The sequence below is a fragment of the Acipenser ruthenus genome, chromosome 40 (assembly GCF_902713425.1).
Source record: "Acipenser ruthenus chromosome 40, fAciRut3.2 maternal haplotype, whole genome shotgun sequence".
Lineage (NCBI taxonomy): Eukaryota > Metazoa > Chordata > Actinopteri > Acipenseriformes > Acipenseridae > Acipenser > Acipenser ruthenus.
In genome coordinates, this window is record NC_081228.1 from 4,397,227 (window position 1) to 4,420,774 (window position 23,548).

Here is a 23,548-nt window from a genome sequence, read left to right on the forward strand (position 1 = left end):
GCTTACTGATATTAACAACGGGGCTCTTTGCGGGCTAAGGTTTTGAACACCAGGCATGTATTTAGAGAACTTCTGTCTGCATTTAGATGTGTTTGAAGACATTGTGAGCATCGCAATTTTCGATTGAGCCAGTTGATGAAATTCTCTTCTAACCATAAATCAGAAGATTGGAATGGCCATGACTGTCCAACCTGGGTCTCATTCCTCAATCGCAGTTTGAATAGAATCAAAAGGTAACAAACGTGAAAGACCACAAACAACATAACGGCAAAGACAATAACATTGCAGGCTGTACTATGAGCCTCAGTGTGTTACAGCCAAGTAGGATGCGACTATACAAATGACTCATAGTAGACACTGCAAATGATCTCCAACTGAGCTTGCAGTACATTAGCACACATTGTTGAGATTACCTGCTGCTACCTGACTGATCTCTCCTGCTAAAACGATGCATTGTACCTCTCTCTATGGCAGAAAACACAGTAAGGTCATGAAGATTTTGGAATTTCTTCACCTGTAAAGATTGTCTAGGTATCTGCATTGTAAAATCTATTGCCTGCCGTTATGCAACCTTTGGCTGGTGAGAAGTAAGAAAGGAAGGATTTTTTTGCATGTATTTGACGCGTTTCCAACAGCCTTCTGTATTTATAGTATTCTTGAACAGTTTGAGCCTATTATCCTGCTGGTTGAAAACAGCATTTGTATTTCACCATAACATAAGCAGTTGCAAATAGATCATCTTCATCGCGGTTCTGTACAATATCAAACAGCATTTTCACCCTCTGATTATAAATATCAGGTTCTGATCTCTCCCTGTATATATGTCTTTCTAATAATCTCTTTTTATTTTTTTGTTGCTGGGTCTCGGAATGTCACCTTTCTCTCATTGCAAGAGGATTTTAACTGTCTTGGGTACTAGATGGTATGGTTGTTGTCTCCTGATGGAAGTCAGTTTTTAATCACTTTGCTTTACACAGGTTTTTTCTTTACTGAGACAACACCATAAGCTCTGTGAGTTTCTTAAAATGCTTTTGCAGTTTACCTTGACTGCTTCAGTTTAGTTATTATATTAGTGCTACTGTATTTACTTTTACTTGAATGCGATGGACCACAAAACACTAAGAGCCAGATTAAACCTATATACTCCAAACTGTCATGAGGGCTCTTTTCTTGAAAGAAAAAAAAATTCTAAAACCAATAAGAAACAATTTAAGATTATTATAAGCCGCTAAAATAAATGTTATTTTATATCTGATTTGGTAACTTTATTGGGTGTTTATTTTGTTTTCTTAAATCAAATTGTACAAGTGATGATCTGGAGTAAACAGGTGTGAAAATGTAGGTCTGACCATCAGGTTTGTCCCTGTTTTGCTTTATTAAAGGAAAGAACAATACCACAATTGTAAATCTAGCCACACACTATATTATTGCAAGGTACAGTTGGTATTGATGCATGCATTTTTCAACCAATGCAATACATGTAAAAATGAAGAACAATCACATTAAACAGTGTTAGCCAGTTTACTGTAGATTTTGCTGAATTGAAGCATGCCTCGCTTGCTTCAGAACGCGGTGTGTCCTCTAGTCCTTTATCCCTGGAGGGAATACAAACCTGGATGTACCTGATGCAGACTACATGGTGCCACAGCCAACAGATACTTCACACCATCAGTTCTTGGAAGAACTGCAGCCAAGACAGTTGTTTTGGTGATGGTTGAAACCTGACCGTTGTGTCATGTATTGATCTGAAATGTAATGAATGGCATGCACCCAAGGACCCACCATGTACCGAATCAATCATTGGCAAGAGAACATGTCGTTTCAAATGACATCTAGATTTTTGTACTGCCCCGAGTGGTTGTTCTTGCAATTATTCAGAAATTAAGTTGTATTGTGCTTTTCTTTTTTTTTTTTGGTGCTACTGTAAGTCTGTGTTCAGGAGCTGCTCTTATTCCAGTCCTCTGCCTGTTTGTAGCACAGGCTAGATCAGCCAAAGTGTCTATAGAAAATGCAGAATGTTTAGTTGTTTTAAAAAATTGTCCTTGGGAGCTCCCGTGTGGCGCATCCAGTAAAGGCACTCCACATGCAGTACAGAATGCGCCCTATAGCCTGGGGATCGCCGGTTCGAGTCCAGAATATTCCACTGCCGACAGTGGATTGGAGTTCCCAGGGGAAGGCGCACAATTGGCCGAGCACCGCCCGGGTAGGGAGGGCTTAGGTCGGCCAGGGTGTCCTCGACTCAATGCGCACCAGCGACCCCTGTAGACTGTCCGAGAGCTTGTGGGCCCAGAGCGGACGGCTGACGGCACACGTTTTTTGTCTCTCCCGAGTCAGCGCGGGGGTGGCAGCGGTGAGCCAGGTTGAAATAAAAAAAATTATTGGGCTTTCCAAATTGGGGAGAAAACGAGAAAAAATAATTGCTGATTCCAAATTTAAAAAAAAAAAATCGTCTAAATCAGCTGGAAACTGAGCTTTTTGCTGTTGTGGAACTCTAGAATCAGCTTTGGTCTGCAAATACAAATAACTGGTGGGCAGAAAAAAAAAGTGAATTCCTTTGCAAGGTAGTGTTTATAGAAACAATGAAACATGTGAGTTGTGTTCAATGGGGTTCCGCTGTGCAGAGCAGTCAAGCGTGTGCATTCACAGATCTGAGCAATAATGCATTACTAATTTATCATTTCATAGAATGCAATGCCACTTCACTGAGACCTAGTAAACAATACCAGGGCTTTCAACGTGTCACCTGTATGTTGCAAACAATGCAAAGGGTTGAAGGTTGTACATGCAACACACACTATGCACACTATGAATCTTGTTTACCCAATTTATTTCAATGACCTAAACTTTTGGATAAACTTTTACATTCTTTTTTTTTTATTATTCCCAGATGATTTAGAACAAGAGACTGTGTTGTAATTAAAAAATAAATTAGCTTTAAGCATCATTAATTCAGGTAGTATTACCATATTTTCTGTGGAGATTGTAATGACTTTAGCACTTTTAATTTCTCCTCTTTTTTCTCTCAAGACGACCTACCTTCCTAAAGAAAATCACAGATAAAAAACAAGTTGTGTTTGTCCATCTATTTTTTGCAAATGTCCAAAATTACATGACATTTACATTTTGTTTTTAAATTAGGTATCTTTATAATAGCTTAGGTCCGCTTCAGGAGGAATTTCATTTTAAAAAGAAATTAGCGACGGCAAGCTCAGGTTGTCTAAGAAATTAATTAAGTCTTATCTTAATACCTTTTTTTTATATGCTTCTTTTCTTCATAGTACAATAGTGCTCCCTAATGATTCTCAGTCCTGGTTAAATTCATTAAACAATTGTATCCCACTAAACTCATTGGCACAGCAATATTCTCACAAGTCCATTTCGCTGTAAATTGACTTTATTTCCACTTTCAGAGATATTAGGGCTTTGACAACCGCAGAATCCAAGGCTGTGAATAGAAGGCCATTGGGGGTGCATTTATAGTGCAATGGCAAGATCGTATTAGATCAATCCAGGTAGATTTAATGCACTGTGTAGTCAATACCCTGCTTTGAGCTTACCTCATCCTGCTTAAACTCCACCTTGACTCCCTGCTTACATTTCAGCTCTGGCTAAGATTCCCTGAAATCAGAAGCCAAGGATCAAAACTGTACTTATTCTATTACTTAGCCTGGCGATGTTAAATAACAGTTTGTATCTTTAAATTGACCCCGAAGGATTACCTTATTGTCAGTTTTAATGTAAAGTAAGATAAATAGTATTAAACAGAACAAAATTAATCATCTGATCGACTGACGTAAGCTTTAGTTTAATTACAATGTTTAAGGACAACCACGAAGGAAGTGACCTTGAGTCTCGAAATGATCTAACTTGCTTACTTGAAAAGACGACTTTGTAAGCAAAGGGTTTAATTAACACAAGTGCGTTTGAATTGGTGGAAAAAAACAAACATACGTTTAGTGTTAAATCTGGTCATAGAGGTTACAGTAGCTGTTAGTTACTTACATAGCAAAGACTTGCAAAAGACTTTGAGAGGGTCATGATGAATCAGGAAATTAAGGACCACTGAGTAATGGCTTTAAAGAATGGAAACTACTGTAAAGTGTGTAGAAATTGAACTGATGACTACACTGGGAAGAAGGCAGTTGCAGAGGATTTTAAAATCTGAAAGGCATCAATCTATGCAGATTATCAGACAGACACTGAGTTCAGGTTATGAGCTGTACAGGATGCCTGCAGGTGTCTGCAATACTCAGTTTAAAAAAAAAAAAACACCATAAATACAGGATTTAGTAAACGTGTGAACAGCTGTAATCACTATAATTGCCATCACAATGTTCCCGATTCTTTGATTGAGAACAGCATGGAAACTAAGATAGCATGATTGATCAAGCTGTATGCGTAATGGTCACTATTAGAATGCAACAACATCTGCAGGTTTTTTTTCAGCTTCAGGCTCCACATAATCTAATATATCAGGGTAAATTCTACACTGCTGGTTCAGTAGCTTGCCCATAACTTACAAAACGTTTTTTTCACAGGCAGAAAATATTTAAATACATAAAGCCAAGCTGAGATTTACCACAGTGCAGAAGATCCTATTAAAATTACAAAGACTCTTGTTGAAAGGTGAACTGTGCCATCATTATTTCAAGCCCAGGCAGGATTACTGGTGCTGTACTCAGGATAGAAAAATATTGACCCATGAGTTTTGTTTTTTTTTCCATTTTATCCTTAAACCTGTGAAAAATAAATGTGTCCCAAATTAACAAGATTCCTAGTTGGTCTCTCCTTACTGGCTCCAATGCTTGGCCATTTGCGTGCACAGTTTTCAGCCACCTGGATATAGTACATATTCCACTCAGAAGCTACTTTTTTAGGGTTGGCCATGGGGAAGACCATGATGCAATAAAGTCACATGGGTAATTAAGAACATGTTTACAGATTTATACAATCTTTAATGAATGAGCTTGTGACAGGGTGGCAGCGAGACAGAGACTCTGCCAGGAAACTGCAGTACAAGCTCTGAAGCACACTTTAATTTAAGAAAAAAAGGCACAAGGGCAAAGGTTTAAACAAACATACAAAAAAACTGTTCAGGCTGGGCCAAGCCGTCAGTGAACTTTACAAAAACAACCTGCGCAGCAACCCACTAACAAAACACAGTGTACACTCACCAAACTCCTCTCTCCAAATGGAGCTCTGGGCTCTCCATTTATGACATGTGGCTGGAGCCTAATTAATCAGTAGTTAGCAATTATCTAATTTAGGCTCCAGCCACATTCTCACATATTTTTGGCAGGGAGGAATTAACCCCATCCCTGCCAACCACCACCAAACACCAATAAATATACATGGGCAGAGCTCTCGCTTCCTGCCACAGAGCTCTCATCACTTTGATTACTGAAAAATACACTACAAATCGTTACTGCTTATGCCTAAAATACAAAGCAAAAAATGTAGATCTAAATACATGTTTAAATAATTAAGATGGGGTTCTCTGTGGCATTTTACATATATTTACAGACAGGAATACACTACTGAAGCTCACATGCTCTTTTGATTTTAATGATCCCAGCAAAGGTTGTATTTAGTCTCTCCACTGTCATGATCAATTGCAAAGACCATATGATGTCTGAGTGTGCCGAATAAGGTTACCAGGAACTCACATGCAAATCATATGCACAATAATTATTGTGAAACCATTACACTGTAATGCATACTGTATGCACACCAACGCCATCTGCTGGACATTTACTAAATTACAGGTTATGGTACTCTGTGAAATGATTATTATTCCAAGTGTGAACAACATTTGCAAATATGTGCTAAGTTTTCATCCTAAAAAAAAAAAAAAGATTTTCAATAACATAACTTATACCTTCAAATGCAGGTGGCAATAAAGATGACTAAGGGTTTAAGAGGCCAAGGTTCAATGTTGACTTTACAGAGGCAACTCTATTGTATTGATTTAAAAGCACCGCAAAAGTTAAAAGGCCATGGCTTAATTATAGTAATCCTTGTGACAGAATTAACTTTGTAATTAAAGCTTGTGAAGCATGACACCAGAGATTGCACATGACTGAACTGTTGCATTAAAACTGGCACCTCGGAGAGTTTAAATATAGATACTGCCCCTTGAGTTTAAAGTACTGGCCAACTTTCTTTCAATCTCTCCGATCTGCAGGTCCGTAAATTAATTCATTTTAACTGAATACTGTGTGAATAACAAATGCCTTACAAGGGTCTAGACGCATTGTGCGGTAATATAAAAATGTAGCTTTATGTTTGATTTACTAACATTTGGTGAAAAAAGGCAGGTCCTCACATAGTACCCGTGCCAAAACTCACAAAGTCAGTCTCCTCTTTTTAATTTTAACTTGGCCTCGTACTATAACACAGATTTCTAATAAGACATTCATGACCTCATTTTGCATGGAAACAGATTGAGTTTAATGAAGCTGGCTGCCCTGTAGCCATCTGGGAGAATATAAACACATGGAGAGCCAACAAGGCCTGTTTTCTGATCAAGTAAAGTGCGCAAATAGCTACACTTTCTGTTTAATTTGGCAAAGAGGAAAGAATCATGTTTTAACACACAACTGAATATGCTTCTTAGAATGCTGCAGATGTATTTATTCGTTTGTTTGTTTGTTTGCTGATGCAGTACTGTAATTCTGTCATGCGTTACTGAAGTCTGTTACTGATGTGAAGTATTATACCCTATGCATTATAAAAATAACTAGCCAGGTGAATGACAACATCAATCTGCCAGTTCTCCGTTCCAGAAATAAAACTATGACAACAGGTGATAAATAAGGTAGTGATTTTCCAGACTATTATAGAATAAGATAACTGGACCATAAACTGCTGTGTAAAGTCACCTTAAACCCGTTTTACAAGCCCATTTGTCATTTGCCAACAAACCCTGATTCACATCCCCTACTATGCATGCTTAGCATGTTAAGAAAAAATAAAAAAAAATAATGAAAAATGACTCCACACTACTATGTATTGTATGCAGCATTACTGACCCCATTGCTAAACATTCTAGAAGTCGAATCTGTAGTTTGATATTGTACTGTACAGTGCTACCCCATCCGCACATTTCTGCGGATTTAAACTTTAAATTGCACTTATATGTTAGTCAATTGCTGCCATGGCGACCATTTTAGCCTGCGATTCAGAGATGCTCAGAGCAAGAGGAACAGTTGGGGATGCTGAGCGTAGAGGAGACACGGTCAGTCTTACAACCTGAGAGACAGGGGGAGAGCGAGCGCTGCAGATTGCGACTCTCTGCGCATGAAACAAGAAAACCGCGTTTGAAACATCTTATTTTTGTGTTAGCTCCTGCGCTGTCTAAGGCAAGCTGTAGGTGTTATGCTTCTACATACAGCTCATTTATTTAAAGTCACTAGGGAAAGAAAACATACACACTAGAACTGGATTTTTTCCCCGGGTTATCGGGGGGGAAAAAATCATTATTTTTGGTTGCGGATTTCAAGCCTTTAGATAGTCTGTGCAAGAAGTGTTTACAGTAGATTCTGCTGCTTTTCCTTGGGCTATCAGTAACGTTTGTGGAGCAGAGGAGACAGTCTTCAGCCACGAATACACACTGACTGAGTTGTGTTTAAGTCGGCATCCTGCATCATCTGCAACTGAGAGGTTCTGTTCTGGGTGCCAGATCGTTGCAACTTGGGTTTTATAAAATACTTTCGGATATTTACATATTACTTACATCAACACCTCGTCCTTGCTTCGTTTTTGCTGCATTTTTTTGAGGGGGACTATACGAGAAAAACAAGAAGAAAAAAAAAGTGCTGGAGTTAAAATTGTAAAGTTCCTGGTTAATAACTTGTTCCCCCCCAGCTTAAAGGAAATATTCCAATTTTTACACAGCGTTCCATTCTTGTGAGCTGGGAAGTCCGTTGTGGCTGAAGATGGGTGTTTGTGGCTACTTGGTGTTGTCCTGGAGGTGCCTGGTTGTGCTGTCTCTTAGACTGCTGTTTCTTGTACCTGCAGGACTGCCAGTCCGGAGCGGAGACTCACCTTTTTCCAAAGTGATGGACAACGTCACTGTTAGACAGGGAGACAACGCTGTTCTCAGGTAAGCGATCTTCTTTCTTTCTGTATTTGTTTCTTTGAAATGATACTCTATTATAAAATCTGTTTTTTTTTTTTTCTAAAATGTTTTGGAAGTGTGCTTTATTTGCATTATACAATGTACGCACTCCACAGTGCACCGCAGCAGTGTGCCAGGGCATTGCTATTTCTTTCCATAAAGATTTTTTTTTTTTTCTAAAGGCAACTTATTGGCTGCTTGGGATTCAGACTGTTTTGAATCGTCCTTGTTGGAGATGGGCGCGAGATAAGAATTGTGTCTTGCTGTTTGATGGCACTTATCCTATGGGGGCGGGACGGGGGGGGGGGGGGGGGTATTATTGTTTAATTGAATACCATCCGCCCCACATACTGCGAACACACTCACCCCCACACACACAGAGACCAAGAGGGAAAAAAAAGGAAAAAAAAAAAAAAAACTCGCGCATTTGCATTCAACTAAACCAAGTATTTAATAAAATGTCAAGCTGTCAAAATATGTATGTTCACGCATTTCAGTTTAAATTGGAATTTGGATGGATGGCGTCATACTATGCGTGAAAATTATAATTTCAATAAAATGCTACGAAATCAGCTCAGTACGCACTCCCATGTTTCTGTACAGACTAACAACTCCGTCCCGTCCCCCGTAACCAACACCATGCCGCAAACATTTTGCAGTGAGAATGAAACATTGCTGGACACAAGTAATAAAGGGGTTTAACAAAGTGGTGATTCAGCCTTTGGGTATCAGCACGTTATGTATTCCATGTCAAATCCAAGCTAGGCTCAGCTCAGAGACTGGAGCCCCCTAGCACCAGGCACAGCAAGGTCTTTAGTATGAAATGAAAAAAAAAAACAAGCAGCCTATGGTTCTACCTCCCTTCTACCCCCCTGTCAGACTCACTGCAGAGAAGGCATTACATTTGAACCATAGGCATGAGTGTGGAACAGAGGGATTGGAAGCAATGCCCTGTGGTTGAAGTACATGTGGTTTAAGGCTTTGATGCAAGCTGCTGTGCAGATTATTGGGCTGCATATTCATAAAATAGTCTGTACTTCTGGGTTGGTGCTCTCTTCCAATCCTTAATCCAATGCAACATAAGTAACATGTATGCTAATTTCCTGTATTTTGGGGTACATAAGGGTGTACAGTATTTCTGCCTAAGTCTGCATCTTATAGCAAATGCTGTGCCATATGTTTATGCCTAGACACCACAGAGGGCTGTTGCATCTATTACTGCAGCTGACAGTTTACTGAAATGGGTTTCCAGCTCGGAATTTACTTTAAGACTAGGATCTGTTGACCTGTTCTGATATTAAAATAAATGCTATATATACAAACTATTATTTTCTAATAAATCAGAAAATAGGTAACCTTTTCAATGCATTTTAAATAAATATTGCCTGAAATAAATGTATATTTACAGTGCATAGTTAGGCACTGATAAAGCATTTCAAAGAAATCCCGTGCATGACAGAATAGGGACTTGCCAGCCAATGGGATTTGGATGAATCTGCAACAACAGCTGAGCTGTGACCACTGGATCCCAGTTCACCAATACTGTGTTCCATCTGCCACTGGGACTGTGTTGGGATGCTTTGAAATCGTTGATACCATCAGCAGCAGGAGACAGAGATCAAACCATTTCAAACTGAAACTCCACCTGCCCCAGTTATTTCTGCAGACTGGCAGATATCGGTCCGTCCAGCCCTCTCTTATGGAGGAAGTAACCTAACGAGAGTCCAGCATGAGGCCTGTGTTACGTTTATTACATGATCAAATTCAGGACAGAGACTGTCAATTAACCACACTGTCAGGGAGCTGAAAAAATTTAGAAATGGTGATTCTGAAACAAAGTGTGATACAGATAGACAAGACGACCTCGTACCTTTGTGTATTTCCGCTTGCAGGTTGGAAACCAGATGGAAGCAGTCAAAAACAATTTTTTACTCTTTTTTCAACAAGCCTTGCCTTCAGGCAAAACATAGTGTTTGGCACAGTTACAAAAACCCATGCAGCGAACTGGGTTTCATCTCTAAATTCCTCTGAACCTGAACCTAAAAAATTTCTACTCTTCATCAGTGCCAATCATTGGGGCAGTATCAGTACAAGACCAAGCTACGTCTGCTTCAAAGATATCCCCTTATGGAATTTAAATGCTGCTTTAAGCAGTTAGATGCTTCGTTCCTAAATTTCCCCAATTTCAATAGTTACTTGATGTTGTCTGTTTTATGGGAGTCTCTGTACAAGGGAACATGTTTTTTTTTTCTTAGATATGCCAGTTATAGAAATAAAGTCTTCTCATCTTCTTGCATTTAAATCAATACGTTTCTGTTGTAGCACTAGGTTAATTGTACAGTACCTGGTCAACACCCATTCTCTGCATAGTTTTACATTCACTGTATGTATAGCATTTGCAATACATGATTTTAACCAACAGAGGGCATATGCTGCATCGTTGCTGCTAGCATTTTTTTACAGTTTGAACTTAAACTGGTACAGCATGTCGCTGGAAGAATGAATCTGCTTATTGCATGGGGTGCTTTCCTGTGGTTATGATAAACATCTATTTGTACAGATTACAGCCACATGTTTGCATCAAAAATAAATTACGAGAAAACAAGCACATACTGTACCATTTGCAAAATGTTATCAGCAACAGGAACAGTATGCAACAAACGAAAATCTTTCACTAAGAGACCTAGGGATTAGCTGGTAGCAAACCTCAGCTGAAGTCTACTGGCATTTCACCTCTGTTGCAGTTCAATTTTGAACACATTCCCAAGGTAGCAACTTTTAACTAGGGTGTTCAAAGGAGTCTTAACCAAGGTTTTAAAACCCATTTTCTAACCTCTTATTAGCACTATAGATATATCTCTGGCCCACTGTTATACTGTTTAAGAGCCTTTGGTTTGCTTGTGCTTTATACACCAATCTGAATTGGGTTTTTAAAGACAATGCTGTAGATGAAGTCACTGCTGCTTCCAGGTACCTAGTACATCATGTCTCACTGGAATATGTATAGTATTGGTCGTCTCTTTTAAAATATCATTTACTGCAGTATTCTACTTTAAATACAACAACTAGCAATTTGCTGTGAAATGCAGAGAATTGCATTATACAGTACTAAAGCTCTTTCTTATACTAGAAGGTGGTATTAGTAGCGGGCCACATTATCTGTGGTTATTGTATAGAAACGGGGATGTGGTTGGTTTGCCCGCTTTCCTGGGTGCTGTGCTAGACAGAGGCTTAATCAGCCTTGAGATACTGTACGATTGACTGAGCACAGTGGCTACACTAATGTGAATCTATTTGTGCTCCTGGTTTTAAGACAAGACTTATTGATGATACTGCCGGTTGCAGTAAACAAAGTGAATGACCTTGCAGCATGACCATCAAAGGGCATCAGGGGTTACGGGCCTGGCTGGTGCATTTCTAACCACGTTAGCCCATTTACCTGGTCTATTTCAGTGCATCCACCTGTTGATAATTATAGTATCCTAAGTGTGGTCTCGCTTGTGCATTATACAGCTTGACAACCTGTACAATCTGTTTACCTTGAGCTGTATCTTAAAACTACTGCATGCACAACACTTCACCTTGACTGATCGATTTATTACCCAACAGAGAAATCAGCACAGTCTACCCAAGAGTCTTTGATTATCTGGAAAATTAATATTAAACCAAGCTTTGAATCCAAAAGTGTCGATTCAGATTGACTTCCAGGCAAGCACAAGTTTACTTTTTTTTTTTTTGTCAAGATTAATTGCACAAGACGTTATATTGTTTGAACTATCAATGAATGGATGCTTTAATGGCTTGGAGCAATTGATGATCTCAGGATAATTAAACTAGCCCTGAGATCATATAAGTGGTGTTCCTTCTTGTTTTAGTTGTGTCTTTTGGAACACAACTTCTGCTCTCAATGTTCAGTGTAAGCAGTCTGATGTGAATCGTGGCCAGATGGAACAGTTGGTGTTGAAAACCACTGGCGTAGTTGCTTATGCATCATGTTACCACATTTAGCGACTTTGTAGCTTGCAAAAGATTAACCTCAGGGCATTTCTTTGTTCCCAGTGAATGATAACAAGCCCATTTGTGACTTTTTTTTTCACCCAATAGATGTTATAGCCATATGGACGCCTTTGACACTGCACACATTTCAGCAGCCTTTTTATTATATAAAAGGAGTTGCACAAGAAATAATTCAATTCCCATTACTCCCATTTCTTTGGTAAAACAGGCCCCTGTGCTGCTGGTCAATAGAACCTAGAGCTCTATATAGCCACAATAGAGAAAGAGAACACAGAGTTTTAGATACACATTACATAGTTTAAATATTTATATCGTGAGCAACTACGCTGCAGCAAAGAAGCCACTTGGATAGCTCTAAATCCTTGTCTAACTGAGATGGATGTGGTTTGGAGTCCGAGGCATATCATGAAAACCATTGCTATACTAACAAAGCAAACTAAAGTAATGTGGTAGTTTGAGCTTTGGATCTATCTTTCCCTATAAAACTTTGTCATCGATAGCCAGGTGTGCGTTTCCTTATCATTTCACAAATCGATAATGTTGACAGAATATTGCCATGCACTTTATAATGCCAACCCTTCACTAATTATCTTATATTTCACAATAGCGAGTATTGTGGCATCTTGGTAAAGTGTATCACAGCACAGAGGGATGGTAAAGCATGTCTGCTAAATGACTAAATAATAATAATAATAATAATAATAATAATAATAATAATAATAATAATAATTAATAATAATAATAATAATAATAATAATAATAATAATAATAAAGGAATGTATAAACAACAGCCATTGTAAAGCATGATAAACTGTGGTAAATACATAGCATATTCTAGTGCTGGATTAACTGAGGTATGGATCACAGTGCACACTTCAATGGCAGAATTGACAACCCAGTTTTAAGAGATACTATTTATTTGGATTGCAGAAGTATGTACTGGGTTAGAAAAGGCAAATGTATGTACAGCATATGTATACAGTGCACTGTCTGTAGTGCCTTAAGACTCGAGTATCCCTCAGTTGATGCAGATTGCTAGGAAGTGGTCCAGAGACAGAGTTGCCTGCCAAGATGTGTGCTCTGTGTTCATGTCTATGTTGTGCGTAGGCAACCGCCAGAGAGTGTTGCCTGTCCTGTGGTTTCTAATGCATTAGTCATTGGGCATGAGCAAACGGGTCCTTTAGTTCTTCAATGGAAGGCTAAAAGCAGCCGTCTGTAGCCCCATCACAAAGTGTCTTTGTTTCACCCAGGTAAACACTTAGGGGGATGCATTATCCAGAGACACAAGCCATCCGTGCTTTGAAGCTCTGTGACTCTTTTAATCTAGGTTACAATGTGACATACTCTACAAGACATGCATCATATTTGACTTGAGATGAAGCACAGGATTTACACATTATCATCCTCATCTTAGACTCACAGGCTACACAGTTGAATTGAGCTATATAGGGCAGTGTTGATTTATAACCATAGCTTCTCAAAATAATTATTTGCAATACACTGCAGTTTTAAATAAAACTTAGAAATGACTTGTCATTTGCACGTCTGTGGACCAGCTGCGTAGGCAAGGTTATACAGGAGTTTACTCCAATTATATATGTGTGTATATATATTTTGGCATAATATGAATTATTATACTTCAACGATGATCAGAATACAAATTCTTTTTTTTTCTTAGTTTTGCATATTTGCAGCCCTCTGATTTGCTCTGCTTAGTAAAACAATGTACTTTACTGTAGGATTTGAATTCAACAGGGGGTCACGTGTTCATTCAAAACTAGCAATAGATTTAGAGATTTGTATTTCTCACAAAGTGTTTTGACTGTGCATTTCAACAGATTCATGATTCAATAGACTTGCATTACAACTAGCATGAGTGTTCGAACAACAGCTATGGAACATCTACCAAGGTATGAAGAACTTCAAAGTGTCCATTTAATTTGACAGATGAAGGCGTTTGGTGCTATTGGTAAGTTTTGTTTGAGCACACCTGAAATTAGTGGACAGCTTGCAATTGCTTGAGCAATTTAAAATGAAGTGATAAATGTTATATTTTATTGCAGGCTAGATACCAACAGTATTAATGACCATGGATTTCTGTAGTGTAGTTACATCATCACTTGCCGTGAGCAAGTTTTTTTATTTATACAATTCTACAGGACTGTGTAAAATTCCAATTGAATAAAAAACAAAACAACTAAACCCCCTACAAGAAGATATCTTCAGCCAGCTTTCGGATAGCGCTGAGAGTGACCAGCAAAGCTCTATGTTCCTCTGAGTTTAAGTTTTCACCATCCAAGCTGACGATGAGGTAAACAGACAGTCCTTGTTTTATCCCCAGCTGTGTTGGCACTGAACTGTGCTGGGGGAAAAAAAGACGTGAAGGACGGCTGTGCTGTAAGTAGTTCATCTTGGGTTGTCTGTCGGGACTGTACCATAAAATAAAACTTGCTTACTAAGGTGTGTGTACATTAGTTTGTATTACATGGTGGATTGAGGCTGCAGTCTCTTCGGGGGTGTCACATAACCAGAGTTGCGCTTTTATTTATTTTTTGAGCAGGGGTAGGAAAAAAATACCTTTCTATATTGAGAGTGTCATTTATTTGAGGGCGGCGTCATTAAAAAGCTGATATCTGAGTGAGGCGTTGCTTGGAGGGTGGCATTAATTCGAGAGTGGCGTTAATTCGAAGTAATTGCAGTTATCTTTGGTTTACATTGAATTGGGGTGAGTGATAATAATACAAATAATAATGCCAAATGTGTAAATAATGGTCTCTTTTAATAACAGAAGGTTAGTAAGGTTAATAAGTTAAACTTGTCAAAACACCATGCTATTTTAATAACCAGTTCACATTAACTCTGTCACTATAACTGTGAACTCAATTTGTGTAAATATGTTGGTTCGTTTGCATTCCAGTTTTGCTCATATTGTATGCAGCCAACTAAGATTAGTCTTCTCTGCCTTTATAAGAAACGTACCTTTTCCTTGTTTTAGACTTGTGTGCTCCAGTGGCAAACACATTGTACATAGCAGCTAAAGTTTTGCAAAATAAAGTTAATGAAGAACTAATGTTGGTTAATGTGTTTGCAGAATATTGCAGGATTACTTCATTGGAATCCAGTTGGGAATTATGTTACCACAATTCATATGCAATTACATTTAAGGGGACTAAATATCACTGCAGTTCACCGTGTGTGTTTGTCTCAAATGACTGGTTTTGAAAGAGACACAGTTCATGGAACTACATTTTTATATTGACATCAAATCCGAAACAGATGTTTTCTCAATGGTGGTGGTTGAAGACATGGAAGAATACTATAATGACTCACTCACAGGAGACACAGTGATTGGAGTAATGTAGGCTTTTATAAGCACTCCCATTATAGTCATATGATTATAGTATAGCCATTATTATTAAATATATGCATTATCTACAACTGAACGTTGGTATGATGTCTCATACAGTGCATCCAAAGAATAAGAAGCTCTACATTTGTCACACCATTACAATAGGCTGGTAGATACTATTACATTCGAAAAAGTGGATGCTATTGAATTCATCAGCCTGTCTTCAGATCTTGTTATTTCTAACCCCGCAGATAAAAATGCAGCTTCTGTCTGCCCCCCGAGTTTCTCCTCAAATTCAGTGAAGTGTGTCAGGAAATCAACACAGAAATCAGGAGCTCCAGCTATACTGTTGGAAGTCGGCTTTTGTAATTCTAGCAAGTTAATAACTGCATGCTACAGGGAGAGCAAAGGTCACAGGAATTTAATATACGGTCATGTCTGCAGGATGGATGTTTTCAACATGGAGGGGCCATTTTGTGGTGTGTTCCATTTTCAAGGTGATCTTGCTAACGTTGGAAATCTGCTTGCAAGCATGTCTCTAGTCAATCACAAAATTAAACAAAACAAAAACACAGCTGTTAAGCAATCGAATGAAACCTGCGGAATAATGTTACGTTAATATACTGAATTGCATACCGCTTTGTAGTTTTCCATATACTTAACGAAAAACTGACAAAAATTGAAAAAAATGTGACATTTCGAAATCTAACATGAAATACCGTACAGCTATTATGGCTTCCGATAGACTTTTGTGATATCATTTTGTAGTTTATTTGACTACATGATGTTAAATAAATTATGTTCATATAGTTTTATTTTTTAATTAGATCTCAGTCCTAAAATTCTAGGTGATGCTAAACCTTTTGGCCATATCTGAGGTGAGTCCAGTGCATTATCAATGCTCTATGCATTATATCTTTGTGTCTTAAACTTAAACTATCAAAACCACTAATGCTTATTAAGCTGGCTTCACAGACCATAATTAGACCCTTAGAAAGTTTGGTAGTGCAACATTAGTGGCACCAGACCATCGTGTCTTTAGAAAACACAATAATATGAAACAGCATCATTGCCACCTGGCATTATAAAAAATGTCAGTCGCAAAAGGAAACAGCTCTTAAAAGTCTTTATAACTAGCCCAGCTGTGTGGCGGAATGAGTATTCCATCACTTTTTAATAAATCTTACCCATTTAAGATAGGTGTGTAAATGAGTTTATAACTTTTACAGTACCCTCTAGTATTCATGGACACCATAAATATAACTGAATGGTTATTGTCCAGATTGTAGAACTCACCTAAATATAGTGCGCTTGCTAGAAAGGCATCGCTGAAGGTACACTCAGAGGAATTAAGCAATGCAATGAATCAGCTGTGCTGGCAAAACTGAGCTCTGGCCACTCTTATAATTTTGTTCAAACCTAAAAAAGAAAGTCCCCAAGCAAATAGAAATAATAGTTTTTAGACTATGAGTAGAGCCCGACCAAATTCACGGTCCATTTTTGTAAATTTCACGGTCATAACATTTTAAAAATCTTGAACTTCCCGGTTTCAGCTATTTAAATCTTTAATTTCACAGTGGTGTAACAAAGCATCGTGCAGCTGTTTCTTTATTCATTCCCTGTCTCTACGGTGTCTTTGTCTTTGATGGCCCTAGTCTGAGTCTAAATGGCGCTGGATCATTGCTCGACTTATGTGGTCCAACTTAACAATGCATGTGGTACAAAATAGTTTGCCACCATCACCGTGTAGAATTTGGCTTCAAAATCTTTTACACAATCCTCTGCAGTAATTATTGTAGAATATTTGGATTTATTTTGGACACTCATTTGACAAAACTTCCACTCGCCTAACAGTACCAGTGGAGATCTCTAGGCTACTAAACCCACCCCGGATGCCCATATCTACCTATCAGTGAGTAGAGCCCTGAGTGGTCATTGGCTGCTGTCAAGTGTCAATCAATAAATCCTGTCCCGTTCATGATGAGCTGTCTTTTTAAAATTGAAACAAGCTAATAATAATCACATCTGGAATTTGTAATGGTACACATAACATAATTGGATTTTAGTGTAGGGTAAAAGTACACAAAACAGACCAGATTTCACAGTGAAGAATGAATTTCACCGCTGAGAAATAGGTAGAGCCTTAACTATGAGACTAGAAAGAGAGAGTGGATGTAGCTACAATGTATAGACTCAATGTAAAGCAGAAGCTCAAAAGTATTGCTGTGAAAGAATCCTTTGGTCAGCTCTAGACAGGTTAGTTACAGGCACATATACCATTTACACTGCCAGGGTTTCATTACTGGCTAATGAACACTGCAGCCCCTTCCTAACCCTTACATTTCTGCCCGACTCCCTGCCTCCCTCTCCCTCGCTCTCTCTTCTCTCTCCTCCATGCTTTGTCAGCCATTCCAACTACTCGCTCTTCTCTCTGTGTGCATCAATTATAGCCTTAAAGGTGAAATAGGGGTCTTTACATTAGGTCCATGGTTGAATTCTTGTTTTGGTCTTGTTACGATCCCTGGTGCAATCGCTGTTGTACAGCGGTTTGTGATGTGTATTTAATTAAAGAACACATTTTTGACTGCATCCTGCTGCTCGAGCCTTTCAGCTTTTGGAATTGGAGCAAGGTGGCGATTACTCTGTATACATTTTAACGTCACATCTCTTAAAGCTGTCTGTCTGAATCGCTTAATTTCAAAGCTGCTCTAACAATATTGAGCCCCAGGGGCAAATTTCCCTTGCCACGCAGAGAGATATGCTGTAGATATTAATGTGGCAGTCGGGCTCTGAGTGTTTGATGTATTAAAAAGCTGACAAGTTGTTATACAAGTCATTTGTTGTGTATTTTAAGAAAACGAATAACCTGCGGCACTCTTTGTAAAATTGCATATTATAATGGATTACATTATTCAAAAATTGTACAGCGCAGAACACAAAAATAACACTGATACATATTTTTCATATCAGTGACCCATATTACCTTTTTTTCTTCGTTCTCAAGCTCCCTATACAAGGGTACTTTTGTTACTGTGTTGTATATATCACATGTCATCAGTGGGGCGACATGCATCCATCAAAGCTCTCCCAGCGCTACTTAGCTACTGCAATTTGTTATCATCAAAGGCTAGTATTAATGATTGGGTTCCCAACAGCACAGGTAGACATTACCACAACAGTAACAATAAACCTCAATTGCCATTAGCATGGCTGTGCTGCATGTTGAGAATGAATAGGTTGTGGAGGTGGATATTTGTTAAAAAGGGTCTCTTTATCCAAGCAGATTTATATATCCAGCTAGTCCTGCATCCCTACAGCCCACTGGGATAAGGACAGATGGTAGGCAGATGACAGTTGCCATTCACTTAGATAAATTAACTAAAGTATTGTTAAATTGAATAATATTTGCACTACTGCACTGGCAGAAGCCGACCAGGACAAACAGGGGAAGCCGAAGAGGGGGAACAAAATGAATTCATTAGTTGTTATGTAAAAGACCTGGCAAACCAAACTGGAGTATATTCAGTTCCCACCCATTCCCATACCTTCAGTGATAATGATTACATAATCAGAATATTACATCTTATGGTAATTGACATGAGCTGGGAATTATCCTGTTTGTCTGGTCTCATCTTTAGATATTTTATAAAGTCTATGTTTGAACTGGATATTAACCTGCATGTGTTTTTGTTTTTTTTAATGATAGTTTTCCATCGAAGACCTACTAAATGCTGAACAGGTGTGCTCTGGGTTCCTGGGCTTCCAGGTGCAACATGCTATTCGTGCATTGGCAAAACAGTTCCTGCATCAGCTGCGATCGTACTGCCACCTGCACAGCTGCTGTAGCGAAGCAGGAGTTATAATCTGTAACTATGAACAAAATAACTCAAAAAAAGATCTTTAAAACAACTCCATCACCTTTACCTCCAACATAATATTATTAGGTGCCCCCTATAAAAGACAAATCTGGGATGCACCCACCGTCAACCAGTTCTACAGGGATTGTGGTTTCTTTTTAGGGGGATTGCTGATTTGCAACATCCTTTCCAAATACTGTATATTGGAGAAACGGGTACAATTTAGGAAATGAAACACCCTTAAGGATCTGAACATCCTTAAGAACTGTATGCTCTATTTAATTTTAATGGGACAATTTAGAGCTTTCTTCTATAGTAGAATCAAGGGTTTCACTTCTCCCAGACAACCCAGAAACTGAAACATAGTGCACATCCATCACTAGTATTTTATTTCATAGCAGACGCCCATATCCAGGGCGACTTACAATTGTTACAAGATATCACATTATTTTCACATACAATTACCCATTTATTCATTTGGGTTTTTACTGGAGCAATCTAGGTAAAGTCCCTTGCTCTAGGGTACAGCACCTGGGATTGAACCCACGACCCTCCGGTCAAGAGTCCAGATCCCTAACCACTGCTCCACAGTGCTGCCGATGAAGAAAGACTTCACGTAGGTATCCGTCTGAGATACATTAGGCTTCAACTTTTTTTTATGTAATCACAGAGATCGTTCCATTCATTTTTAATATTCATCAGCAAATGTGCTCCACGCTATCTCGTTCGTGCATGTTATGCCACACATGCTACTCCCTGTTACGAACTCACCTGAGCTCTCACCCAATACCAATTAGCAAGGAGTGCCTCTTTCAAAGCTTCGGAGTGCTGATCCTGCAGTGTGCTGCGTGGTATGAGATGCTATCAGATGTAAGACTTCTCATTTGCACACAGCACAGCTGCTATGTGTCTTCCTTTGGGAGGCTTCTGTTCAATCCATCACTTCATTTCAGTTGCCTTCATCAAAGCTGGACTGCTTTCCCTTGACACTTCTATTTTAAGTTTCAGACATTGCCATTAGTTTATGCCAGACACTGAATTGTATGTTTTATGTGTGTGTGTGTGTATATATATATATACAGTATATTTGTCCCATTTGAATATCGCCTCGCTGTTGCAACGCACTTAACATTTCCTGACACACTTTGAAAAGAAATCATTTTCATCAACTTATGTGTACATGTTTCACACTTTATCAATAACCTGGAATGCTTCTGCATCTCAAAGAGAGATTTGTGACCCGTCCAAGAGTCCAGTTAAATCCCCAGTAATTTCCTCTAATGCACTGTCAAAACTGTATCAACACTGAGTGCTATTCTAATGCCTGTCATCCAGATGCTGCACTTTCTCACACTATTAGTTATGCCTAAGAATGTATTAATAAATAAAAAGTGTATAATTATGCTATTAAGCCGAACAATTTGTGTCACAGTAAATTTATCACACCGAGGGCAAACGCTTCTCCAGTTGAGATAATGGTGGCCATTTTCAACGTGCAGTTAAATACGAGAGCAAGTGGCCAAGGGGCACAGCATGATGAGAGTGGGTGTCCTCATTCTGCTCTGAATTGGAAACAAAGGGGCCGCTTTATAAAAGTAAATACATTACATTGAATGTTCCCAGATAATTCAAGCCTGGGTGACTTGCACTGCAGTTTCACTAAGGAGACAACCACCAATGGAACGCCATGAATGATTCATTGAATTGACAGATACACATGCTCGTAATTGATGACGTTGTTATTTGAATTTGGCTCGTTAGCTGCCCCAGTGCTGGCAAAAGTATAATAAATTAAGTATATGAGTTAGATTAAAACTAATTAGATAAAAAAAATGTATATTAGTTTTATACTATAATTCAGAATTCAGAAACATTCATTAATATGAACTAATATCCCTAGAAATCTCAAATACATGTTAAAGCACAGCATGTGGTAAATGCATGTGCTCAGCAGATTGTAATTGTACCATGGTACAATTGCGTAAATTCTCCAGAGTTGCAACATTATAGTTGCTGAAAACATTCCTGCTACAGTCTGTTATTTAATTTGAGTTTCTCTCTTTTCAAGTAACAATGGAATAAAACATTTTAGACCTCCAAGAATAAGAATAAAACGATAAATAATAAGCAGCACTTTGAACTATGTTTGTTTTCTAACTTTGAATGTACCATGCATAACAAAGCCTGCTGAGATCTGATTCCCGTTCGCTTGTGATTTGCTCACAGCTCGGGGTAATGATCTATGAGTAGATCATGATACTGCTTTCGAGTTTATATCAGTCTGTCAGGCGACAGCCAAACAGATTTGCAATGCAGCTCATATCTGTCCTGTTCCCAACACAGAAAAATAACTTTGGATATATCAAGGAGATAATTAGCAACTCATCTGCCTTTAGTTACGAAATGAAAAGTCAAAGATTAGTTTGGTGATTTAAAAAAGAGCCACGAACAGGTCAGTTTGCTTCTGCAGTTACATTAATCACAGCTTTCACCCACACTGCCGACAGATCGTCTTCAAAATATAATAATAATAATAATAATAATAATAATAATAATAATAATAATAATAATAATAATAATAATAATAATATAACTTTGAAAGAGGGTCATGCACTTTCATGTCAAACTTATATAAGACCATTAGGTATAATTGATGCAGTTTTTCAAAGGGAAGGAAACACAATTAATATTACACAGGCTGTATGATAGTGTTTTTTCCCATGCTTACAAGTACTGTCTGCATCCATGCCCCGCCAACCACTGTATTCCAATGGAACAGATGTAATCCAGTCTACAGTCATAGTTCCATCGGTGCATCATCCTCAGCTGACTTCATTTACTTATTCTACCATTGGGGAGGATTCAATGAAAACAAACAGCGTTCCCTGTTCTATGGTGGTACACTGTGGAGACAGTGTGTAATCAAATATACAACAAAGCGCCTATTGGAAATAACCAGGAAACAATACTGGGGTTGTCCTTCTTGATTGAATCTGCATTATGTCGGCTAATTCAGTACTTCACAGACTGCCCATCACAGATTGCTATACCCCAAAACGGACGTATCCTGTCATTTCAGAACGCTCCCAGCACGTGTGTGAGTCAGTGTGGTGCTGACTGAAAGCTAAAATGTGACCCTACTGACTAATAATGATTCCTGACTACAACGGTGCTGTGCTCACATCTCACTTGTGCCCCCTCTTCCATTTGAATCATCCTCATATGACAGTATAATCAAAAGCTATTCCTAATAACAGCCCCCGGGACACCTCAACGGGGTGTTGATAGACATGTGACCTTGCTAGCATGTAAGTGCTCTCTGTGATCTTGACTCTATGGGCTAAGCAGTAAAGGAAACATCAAATTTTAATCATTTTTAACACTTGAGTTGTCTTAAATGACCAATGCACTACGTACTATTTTTTGTTGGTTTTGAGTCGGACTGTCATGTCAAATTTAAGTCTGCTGTAGTGCTGTAAAAAATGGCAAGCAGTGAAACAAACGCCTGATACAGAAATGGTTAGTTACTGACTTGGTCTTGAATTGGTACGGACTGATGGTATATCTTTTGATCAATAAAAATGTAACATACAAGCCAGACCTGCCGACCTCTGTCTGGGAAGCAGAGGATTTGTACAGAGCAGGTCTGCTTGTTAAGTGGCAGTTGTCAAAGGGGTGTGCTGGTAACTGAGGTAAAACCGCCTAAAACAGAAGAAGACTTGACAGAAGACCTCAGCTTTGTGGTGGGTGCCATTGATCTGAATCTATTTGCAACATGAAATGGGGATAGCATTAAAAAGAAATGAAAGAAATGAAAAGTTTGCAATTCCCAATGCTGAAAATGTAACATTAGTTGTTCCCATCAGTTTCCATATATTGTGCACTTTGAAGTAGGAAGACATCGCACAGTATTGTAAAATCATGTTAACAATTTAAAGACAAGGGGGGGCGGAACCCTGCTTCACAAAAAAAGAAGGCTTTCCATTGGAAGCTTCAAGCGCACTGCACGGAACATGGTATCATTAATAGTTTGCCAACTGCCCAGTTGAATAGTCAAGGAAAATCGAATTGAAATTCTTTTAGGGTGTCAGTTCTGATTTGTATCTATGGCATGTTGAAAGAGAAGACTTAACTGTTGAGGCATTGCAGAATCCTGTACAGTGGAAGTCTTTTCTCGGCATCACATGGTTCACAGAGGGAGGGGAG

The 23,548-nt window shown here is 38.6% G+C and overlaps 1 protein-coding gene across 2 annotated transcripts in view; it reads left to right on the plus strand.

Moving 5' to 3' along the window:
* Window positions 1-23,548, plus strand: part of LOC117966528 (opioid-binding protein/cell adhesion molecule-like) — a 364,153-nt gene that overhangs the window by 198,392 nt on the left and 142,213 nt on the right. Inside the window, exon 2 of one of the 2 annotated variants that reach the window (XM_034912730.2) lies at window positions 8,020-8,104. In XM_034912730.2, coding sequence (XP_034768621.2) covers window positions 8,020-8,104 — 85 coding nt within the window. Of the gene's footprint in view, window positions 1-7,191; window positions 8,105-23,548 lie in introns of those variants that run through there. The other variant, XM_034912729.2, reaches the window with a different exon arrangement.